Below are 10807 nucleotides of genomic sequence, written 5' to 3'. Positions count from 1 at the left end.
ACCCTGGCGAAGCCATCTAACAGGGCTAGTTGCATGCCAGACACCATAAGCAGCAAGTGATAGACAGAGCTGAGTAATCACACAACCAAGAGATCAGATCTAATCTCTGCAGTCATGCCACATTCAGTCATGAATGGTGGTGGGCAATTAAACAACTCATTGGAGGAGGAAGCTTCACAAATATCCTGATCTCAAATGATGGAAGAGCCCAGCACATCAGTGCAAAAGATAAGGTTGAAGCTTTCGCAGTAATTTTCAGCTGGAAGTGACGAGGGAATGATCCATCTCAGCCTCTTCCAGTGGTTCCCAGCATTATAGGTACCATTCCACATGATCTCAAGAAACAGTTGGAGACAATGAAAACTGCAAAGGTTGTGGGGCCTGAAAACATTCTGGAAATAATACTGAAGGCCCATGCTCCGGAACTTGCAACTCCCCTGGCATCTACCCGACAATAGAACATAGAACAATACAGCGCAGAACAGGCCCTTCGGCCCTCAATGTTGCGCCCTCCTGTGAACTAATCTAAGCCCATCCCACTACACTATCCCGTCATCATCCATATGCTTATCCAAGGACTGTTTAAATGCCCCTAATGAGGCTGAGTTAACTAAATTGGCAGGCAGGGCGTTCCACGCCCTTACCACTCTCTGAGTAAAGAACCTGCCTCTGACATGTCTTAAATCTATCACCCCTCAATTTGTAGCAATGCCCCGTTGTACAAGCTGAAGTCACCATCCTCGGAAAAAGACTCTCATTGTCCACCCTATCTAATCCTCTGATCATCTTGTATGTCTCTACTAAATCCCCTCTTAGCCTCCTTCTCTCCAATGAGAACAGACCCAAGTCCCTCAGCCTTTCTTCATATCCAGACTAGGCAACATCCTGGTAAATCTCCTCTGCACCTTTTCCAATGCTCCCACTGCCTTCCCGTAATGGGGCGACCAGAACTGCACGCAATATTCCAAATGAAGCCGCACTGGTGTTTTCTACAGTTGCAGCATGGCATCACGGCTCTGGAACTCAATCTCTCAACCAATAAAACCTAACACACCGTAAGCTTTCTTGACAGCACTATCAACCTGGGTGGCAACTTTCAGGGATCCATGTACATGGACACCAAGATCCCTCTGCACATCCACACTACCAAGAATCTTTCCATTGACCCAGTATTCTGCCTTCCTATTATTCCTCCCAAAGTGAATCACCTCACATTTATCCACATTGAACTCCATTTGCCACCTTTCAGCCCAATTTTGCAGTATATCCAAGTCTCCCTGCAGCCTGCAACATTCTTCCACACTGTCCACCACTCCACCGACTTTAGTGTCATCTGCAAACTTACTAACCCATCCACCTAGGCCTGCGTCCAAGCCATTTATAAAAATGACAAACAACAGTGGTCCAAACAGAGGCACACCACTAGTGACCTGACTCCAGGCTGAATGTTTTCCATCAACTACCACTCGTTGCCTTCTTACAGAAAGCCAGTTTCTAATCCAAACTGCTAAATCTCCCTCAATCCCGTGCCTCTGTATTTTCTCCAATAGCCGACCATGTTGAACCTTATCAAAGGCTTTACTGACGGCCATGTACACCACGTCAACTGCCCTTCCCTCATCCACATGCTTGGTCACCTTCTCAAAAAACTCAATGAGGTTTGTGAGACACGACCTGCCCTTGACGAATCCATGCTATCTCCAATCAAATTGTTGCTTGATAGATGATTATAAATCCTATCTCTTATAATCCTTTCCAAAATTTTTCCTACAACAGACGTAAGGCTCACAGGTCTATAATTACCTGGGTCATCTCTACTGGCCTTCTTGAATAAGGGCATAACATTTGCAATCCTCCAGTCCTCTGGTACTAAACCTGTAGACAATGAGGACTCAAAGATCAAGGCCAAAGGCTCCGCCACCTCCTCCCTAGCTTCCCAGACAATCCTCGGAAAAATCCCATCTGGCCCGGGGATTTATCTACCTTTACACCTTCTAGAATTGATAACACCTCCTCCTTACTAACCTCAATCCTTTCGATTCTCGTAGCCCATAACTCAGTCATCTCCTCTACAATATTCTCCTGTTCCTCAGTGAAAACAGATGAGAAATAATCATTTAGCACCTCTCCAATCTCCACAGGGTCCACATACAACTTCCCACTTCTGTCTTTGACTGGCCCTATTCCTATCCTAGTCATCTTCTTATTCCTTACATACCTATAGAAAGCTTTAGGGTTCTCCTTTATTCTACCTGGTAATGTCTGCTCATGTCCCCTCCTTGCTCTTCTTAACTCTCTCTTTAAATCCTTCCTGGCTAATCTGTAACTCTCCATCGCCTCATTTGAACCATCTTGTCTCTTTGTCACATTAGCCTCCCTCTTCCGCTTAACAAGTGATACAATTTCTTCAGTAAACCACAATGTGCAAAATTACCCAGGAATGTCCTGCACATAAAAAGGAAGACAAATACAACCTGGCCAATTATCACTCCCATCAGTCTACTCTGAATCATCAGTAAAGTGACGGAAGGTGACATTAATAGTGCTATCAAGCAGCACCTGCTCAGCAATAACCTGCTCAATGATGCCCAGTTTGGCTTCCACCAGGGCCACTCAGCTCCTGAGCTCATTACAACAGTGGTTCAAACATGGACGAAAGAGCTGAATTCCAGAGGTGAGATGACACTGACAGCACTTGACATGAAGGCTGCATTCAATCAAGTGCGGCATCAAGGAGCCCTAGCAAAACTGGAATCAACGGATATCAGGGGGCAAACTCTACACCTGTAGGGGTCATTCCTGACACAAAGGAAGATGGATGTGGTTGCTGGAGGTCAGTCATCTTGGTTCTAGGATATCTCTGCAAGAGCTCCTAAAGCTAGTGTCCCAGGCCCAACCATTTTAGTTACTCCATCAATGACCTTTCATTCATCATAACATCAGCATGGGGATGTTTGCTGATGATTGCACAATGTTCAGCACCATTTACAACTCTTCCGATACTGAAGCAGTCCGTGTTCAAATGCAACAGCACCTGGGCAATATCTAGGCTTGGACTGACAAGTGGCTAGTGACATTTCTGTCACACAGATGCCAGGCTATGACCGCCACCAATAAGAAACAATACTGCAGCAAGTAACCACACCCTCATTCCCCAAGGCCTACCCATCATCTACAAGGCACAAGTCAGGTACAAGCTCTGCGGTGGTTCGAGTCATACCTGACACATCGGAAAACAGTCAGTTTTTGGAGGTCAGTCATCTCAGCTCCAATATATCTCTGCAGGAGTTCCTCAGGGTAGTATTGTAGTATCTTCAGGTCCTTCATCAACAACCTTCCCTCCATCATTATGTCAGAAGTGGGGATGTTCACTGGCAATTACACAATGTTCAGTACCATTCGCGACTCCTCAGATATTGAAGCAGTCCATGCTCAAATGAAACAAGATCTGGACAATATCCAGGCTTGGGCTTTAAAGTGGCTAGCAACATATATGCTACACAAATGCCAGGCTTTGACCATCGCTAACAAGAGTCAATCTAACCACCACCCCTAACATTCAATGATGTTACCCACTATCAACATCATGGGGGATATCATTGACCAGAAACTCAACTGAACTCACCACACAAACACAGTGGCTTCAAGAGCAGGTCAGAGATTGGGAATACTGCAGCAAGTAACTCATCTCCTGAATCCCAAAGATGGTGCACCATCTACAAGGCACAAATCAGGAATGTGATGGAATATTCCCAACTTGCCTAGATGGGTGCAGCTCCAACAACACTCAAGAAGCTTGACACCATTGAGGACAAAGCAGCCCACTTGACTGGCACTACATCTCAAGCATCCACTCCCTTCATCACTGACGCTCAGTAGTAGCAGTGTGTGCTATCTACAGGTATTTCTGCTTTTGCACATGTTTTATTAATGCAAATTGTTTGTCACGCTATGGATGAACAGTAGATGCTGTTTGGATACTGTGAACTTTCTCCTGTACATTATAGCGATTTCCCTGTAACGGAATTTTCTACGGCAATTTTCTATAGCACGAGGCTGCACAAGAACGCAACTATCCTGTAATAGGATAAGTGCCCGTACAAGATGCACTGCAGAAAATCACCACAAATCCTCAGACATTACCCTCCAAACCCACAACCACTTCATCTAGAAGGACAAGGACAGGAGATACATGGGAACACCACCACCTTCAAAATTCCCTCCAAACCACTCACCATCTGACTCGGAAATATATCACTGTTCTTTCACTGTTGCTGAGTCAAAATTGTAGAATTCCCACCCTAATGGCACTGTGGGTCAACTCACAGCAAGTGGGCTACGGTGGTTCAAGAAGGCAGCTCACCACCACATTCTCAACAGCAACAAGCAACAGGCAATAAATGCTGGCCAGCCAGCGACACCTACATCACACATTACGAATAAATAAAACTAAACTAAAAAATTCATAAATTCCCCCCTTAGAAGTTACTTAAAAATGCTGTTACTTAGGAATCCGCAAAGTTTAAAGTATGTAGTCAATAAGGAACTTCCAAGGAATCCAAAATGCTTGGGTTTTAAACAGAATATTCATCAATTTATAACTGCAGTAAAGAAAATGACATACCACAACCTAGTCAGACACCTCGTGTACTGCATAGCCACTTGGGTTTCAAGTACAGCTAAAAACACTATCCTCCTTGAGAAAGTTTAATGCTATGTTTTGTTGTAAGCAACTACTTTGGAAATATTAGTTTTTATAATTGGTCATGTTACTTGACTGCTGCAGTCTCCAGTACCAAGGAAAGCCCGTAGTTTGATTAAATTTTTAACGGACAATTAAATATTTTTAAGTATCTAAGTACATGAAGCCCAATGGTGACCAAGCTAGTAGAGTTCAGAACCAACAGCTCCAACAAAAATATAAACTCCACCAAGAATAATTAAGGACTGGAAAAAAACTTCCACAAACCTTATTTTTCATGCCTTCCAAAGACTCACTTAAGGAAAATCTGCTGAACTTAATTAATGCAACCACTGACTGCACTCATTGTGTATCTGCTATTCAATTCCCTAATGGAGGATTACAGAAGACCATCTTATCAAGTCCATATACCCCAAACCAAGAAACACACAAATTTTTACTTTATGTCTTAATTTCTGTCAACTTTAACTGAAGAACGTTACAATTTTCACTAATGTCACAAAATCATGTACAAACAAGACATCATCACCTGCCCATTCTTTATTTATTCCCTATTCACATGCAGATGTACAATTTTATGACATTCCATACATCTCAAAATAATTATCAATAATAGTTTGAAATGTATTTTGTGAACTTAAATGCTCATATATTTCAAACAAATGTCACACTAATGGATAGAATATAGAACCCTGAAACAAGTTGCAATTTCCACCGCTCAATGTGCAGATTTTCTACAGTGCGTTAAGTATTTATCTTTTCTGTGGACTCTCTTTGTCACTTTTTGATTTTTCAGGAGCTGCCTCTTTGTTCAAACAAACTTATTTATTAGGTGCAGAAATTAAGGAATAAATGTACCTTCTCTAATTATGTTGACGTATGGATTCATGCAAGAGCTGAATTAGAAGAATTTGTCAATACCCTCAACAATTATCAAATTCGCCACAACATACAAGGAAAACATTAGATTTTCAATCGCCACAATATTCAAATTTGTACCAGAAAACAGGGATATATTCTCCAGCATCTGCAGTTCCTATTATCTCTAATACAATTTTAAACCCACCGCAAAGCCTCTTCTAAGGATGCCTACCCTGAAGAATTTACCCTCCTCCCTGCATACAAACCTCAGGGGATCTCTCTCCCACTGCAACTCTCTCATAACCATTCCCGCCTCTTTGACTTGTCTGTCTCCTCTGCCCATCTTCGATCCACCTCACCTTCTCTCCCTATTTATTTCAGAACCCCCCTCCCATCCCCCATTTCTGATGAAGGGTCTAGGCCCAAAACGTCAGCTTTCCTGTTCCTAAGATGCTGCTTGGATTGCTGTGTTCAACCAGCTCTGCACCTTGTTATCTCGGATTCTCCAGCATCTGCAGTTCCTATTATCTCTGATAAACTTAGTTACATGATTTTTTTTTCTCAAAATGATTGATGTCAATCCAACTTTGATCAACTGGTGATGTCGCACATCTTGCATTTGCATCACAAATGCACAAAGTGGAAGATTCAACCAGGCATTACTATTTTTTATAGCATCTCAGATCTCAATCTTAAATTATATACTTAACAATTGTCAGTGTTCATTACATTAGCATTAACTACATTTTCCTCCATTTCGGAGATCCTGAAAAATGCAGTCTTATTCCAAAGATTACGTATTTATCTGCAAGGAAATCATCATCTCAGTGATTTTAAGCTTGCCTGGCCCCTGGTTAGGTAAGTACTCTTGCTGATTAATTTAAAACTTTTTTCTTTTGTAGCCTTTACCTCACTCCAACTTGCAGCTGCCGTTCTTCCTGCAATCTCCCCTTCTCTCCCCTTTTTAGGTTCTTTCCCCAGTCTCTTGTCATCTCCCCCTTGCCCGAAAACCCCACTACAGCCTACCTTTCTGCTTCAACCTCCTTTGTGGGTGCCCTTCTCTGAAAACTTCATTGCATCTTCCACATTCTCATTGTAGCTGTGCCTTGTCCTCCAAAATCCCTTGATACCTCCTTCTTCAGCACCAACCACCCAACTCACTTTGGAGCTTCTTTCTTACTCCGACTCCCCTTGGAATCTTTTTCTTATTCACCCACCAGAACCAGCACATGGAACTTCTGATAGACTGCCTCCAAGACCTCAGTTCCTCAGTAAAAGGCTACCCAGCAGCTCCCTCATGTCATTTCTCTCTGTTTCCCAACTGCTTGTTGTCTCTCCATCAATCCCATGTTCACTGCTGACAGACGGATAATAAACTTATCAGTGGCACACTACTATCTGTAATCTTCCATTTGAAATATTCTGTGTTTGGAGAAGCCATTCTTCACTGATTCTATGAATAAATTGTTGGATGAAATCTTATGATAGAGTGGACATTTAACCATTCATTAAGAGGAACAATTATTGGCCTACCCTTTACTTTTAGATTTGCCATTGTCTGTTGATCCCCTGTATCGCATATGTAGTTTCCAGCGTCCTGAACACTTAGGCTGCGAATAAGTAACTCAACATAGGAACCTTTTTGTTTCATTTCATGCTTCTCGCTGGGATGAAGTACCACAGATTCTTTCCTCCATTTCACAGGGGCATCTGGTTTTGTAATGACACAGCTGAGAACGGCAGTACTATTTTCTTCAGCCTCCAGGTTCTCAAGTTCTTGTTTGAAAAGTACAGGAAGGGCTAAGAGAGACAGTAATTTAGTTCAATGATGATGAACTTCAGACAAGATTCAATTCTGACTTCTAAACACCCACACAGTTTCAAACAAATTCATTCTAATTCTGCTGTTGATACCTCTCCTCAGAGGTAGTCAGGATGAAAGTTGACCCTTGAGTTTCTTTTTTTTTAGTTTACTATAATCTATCAGCCTTGTTATCTATAGTGACTCCTCTGACTTTCTTTCTAATCTAAGATTAATATGGATTATGGTAGCAATTTCAGCCCAGTTAGCCAAGCCAGTTAACTAATGGATCAGATTGGCCACTTTTCTTACAGCCCACTCAGTTTTACTTTCCACTGAATCCCATTCCTTCTCCATTTAGTTAATCACGTAGAAAATTAAGTGGGGTGTAATAACAGTCTGAATGCCTAAAACGAACTCTATCCAAGGAAAAAATTAAAAGCCTACTGTTTATAGTTAATCACGAGTTTGCCTTGTGAACAGAATGTAAATAAAGATGGTCAAGCCATGAACAATCACAAATGGCAACATTTCTTAGATTGAATAAGAGGCTCTGATGACCTTTGTCCTACCTTTCACTTTTAAAGAGGCAGTAATTTGTTGATCTCCAGAATCACAGGTATATTCTCCAGCATCTTCTAATTTTATATTGTGAATGAGTAATTCAACGTAGCATTCTTTTTGTTTCATTTCATGCTTGTTACTTGGCTGAAGCAATATTGATCCCTTTCTCCATTTCACTGCTGCATCAGGCTTAGTGACCTCACATTTCAAACTGGCAGAACCATCTTCTTCAATTTCTTGATCATGAAATTTTTTTTTGAAAAGTACAGGCAAGGCTAAGAGACAGGAATTTGCATTGATTTAGTTCAATGGTAACTGAGTATGCTGATATAAATTTAAAACAATTCTACTGAATATGATACAGTATTCATTATTCATTTGACCGATAACATGAACACTTGCACTTATGTTCAAACATACATTAAAACTTAATACAATTGAATTTCCACATATAAGTTTAGACTTTTACATACATACAAACAATTTCTTTCTCAAGTATTTTTAACAATTTCAGAAAAAGTCCCTCAGTTTGATAATATCAATTCCTATTCTCAAAACAACATGCAGGTCAGGCTACATAACAGGTGGCCCATGTCGATCCACTTGTACATCCGATATTGTAGACAGAGGTGAACCTACCTCATTTTAATCAATTTTAAATTTACATAGGCTAATTTTCCAAAGGAAGCTGGAATGCAGTCTTAATGGGCAGAATCTAAGGGGGTCCTGAACAATATGGGCTATGGCAAAAATGTGGTAGAATCAAAGTTCTGCGAGGCCTTTATTAATGTTGCGAATAACTTGCTGCATCTTTCAACTAGCTTCCAGGCATCAAGGAAAAATTCTAGGTAGGCATATGCAAGTTGCCTATTATAAGGGATTATTGATTATTAACAACCTCACCAACTGCAAATCTTGCCTCATTAATATATAGTTTTCTACCTTTCACCCCACTTCAAACAGGATGCTGGGAATTTTAGGCATGCAAGACAGAACAGGTTCCTGGCGACTTCAGTTTGAAGCTTGCTCCAAAGGAGCTCCACATTGGACACCAGGCACCAATATCTCACGATATGTTCCATGGGCACGAGACCTCCATGGGTGACCATGTCTACAGACATCAGTATCCACACTGTTATGTTTCAGCGTCTAAGAACCCATGACGCATCTCCGATTTACTTTTAGTATGTTTCTGCAAGTCAGTGATGCATCTCGGGAGACACGGCAGCCATCATTGTAATGCAGCAAGAGCAATTTGCACTTGGGGTAGGCTTCCAGCACTTGGACTGGACCAGGCTGCATATCTGGCCAGTTCACTTGCTCTCTTAGTCCTCACTCACTTTGAGCCCACCTGGATGCTCACAGCATCTAGTCTTTACTTTTTCTGCTTTGATACTTCAGCCAGAGATACCAGGGTCACAGTACTGCTGTACTGATGTGATGTTTTGCATACACACAGTGCCATGAAGCTTATCATGGCAGTCAAAAGATAACACTGGGTCAGCAGTCCTGGCACAGTAACTTAAGGGCAGCCTGCGATACAGTCCAGAGGCTTTGGCATGGTTAGTCAGCCTCTTGGAGTGATCAGTCAGGATTCTCTCTTCATAAGGGATAAAGAGCTGAAAATTCGGGCAGCCCATCATTCATCCTGACACTTTCTGCCTAACTGGAGGCCTTTTCCCTCCGGAAATGAAAAGGGCACATGTTAAGGGAGATGAAAGTGGATGGCACAGCTGTATTTCAGCTGTATTTTTGGTGCAGGTGGGAGGTACCATGCGCATGTGAGTAGGCAAGGTAGAGAGCATGCAATGTGGTGTCAGGGGTTGGGGTAGGTAAGAATGAGTGAGAGAAAATGTTTCATGCAATAATGAGAGTGGTAGAGCATAAACCTTGGTTGGAAGTGGAAGCAGCAGAGAGACAGTGTGCATATTAGGAAATAGATAGTGGCAAATACGCTGGTGAGGTAGAGAAGGCCATTGGCCTTCTTCCCACATTGCTGTGTATTCCTCCAGATGGCTGTGAAAGCAATAACCTGGGTAACGGCCTTAGACCAAGCTGGCAAGATCTGGGCTGTGGTCATACCAGCTGATCCCTGGGAATAGGATGTCATATCTTGTAACACCAGGACAACCAGAACCCTGCCCACAAAGCAGAGTGACAAGTTTTCTTCTTTGCCATGTCTGGGGCAAACGTCAAGACCATGCAGGGCAGATTGCCAGTGTCTGTCTGGGTGCACCACTCTTTTAATAATGCTGTCAACCCAAGGGTTACTGGCTCATTTCAGGACACTCCAGCAGTGGTAAGTTGTTCTGGGTACATCAAGTGTAAGGAGTGGGCTATATTGGACAAGAGGGGTGCTATTTGTGTTGGTTAAGTAATTTCTGAGATAAGTTTGGTAAGGTGCAGCAAGACAGTTTGCTAGCCCTTGCAAAAGAAAACCCTGCATGAAACTCAGCAACACTGACAGCTGAAAAAAATGGTTCAGTTCAATGAAACTGTTAAGCAAGGCTGAATAACAATAAAGTTGGATGCTTTCTTGGAAGGACCTGAATCACAATATGTCGTGCATGTCTGAAGCTCGTAGCCACATTGAATGCTAGAGAAAGGACAAATTGTAATTTAACTATTTAAAGCAGATTCAAAGAAAACAAAATCTGTGGCGGAAACTAAAAAAAACACTTTAAAACCACAAACTAGGATATGGCTTGGCTTGGTAAAGGGGGTATAAATATATCCTGCTCATTGATAATATATACCGAAACTAGGGCATAAACAAGTCACAGATCAGATCAAGGCCTTGATGATTCAGTGATCGCAGAAATCAGGTGACTGACATGAGAAAAGTTGATGTCTTCTAATGCATGTATACCTCTTAAATC

At 42.0% G+C, this 10807-nt stretch overlaps 1 protein-coding gene across 16 annotated transcripts in view; it reads right to left on the bottom strand.

The window, feature by feature from the left end:
- obscnb (obscurin, cytoskeletal calmodulin and titin-interacting RhoGEF b) overlaps positions 1–10807 on the bottom strand; it is a 760766-nt gene that overhangs the window by 436167 nt on the left and 313792 nt on the right. For 15 of the 16 annotated variants that reach the window (XM_059639939.1, XM_059639947.1, XM_059639941.1 and 12 more), the window contains 2 exons: positions 7937–8203; positions 7097–7363 (listed from right to left, as the gene is read on the bottom strand). In XM_059639939.1, the coding sequence (XP_059495922.1) occupies positions 7097–7363; positions 7937–8203 (534 nt within the window). The remainder of the gene's footprint in view (positions 1–7096; positions 7364–7936; positions 8204–10807) is intronic. The other variant, XM_059639952.1, reaches the window with a different exon arrangement.

This window comes from Stegostoma tigrinum, chromosome 2 (assembly GCF_030684315.1).
Source record: "Stegostoma tigrinum isolate sSteTig4 chromosome 2, sSteTig4.hap1, whole genome shotgun sequence".
NCBI classification, from domain to species: domain Eukaryota; kingdom Metazoa; phylum Chordata; class Chondrichthyes; order Orectolobiformes; family Stegostomatidae; genus Stegostoma; species Stegostoma tigrinum.
Note: the sequence above shows the minus strand (reverse complement) of the source record. Positions and strands in the feature narration are given on the sequence as shown.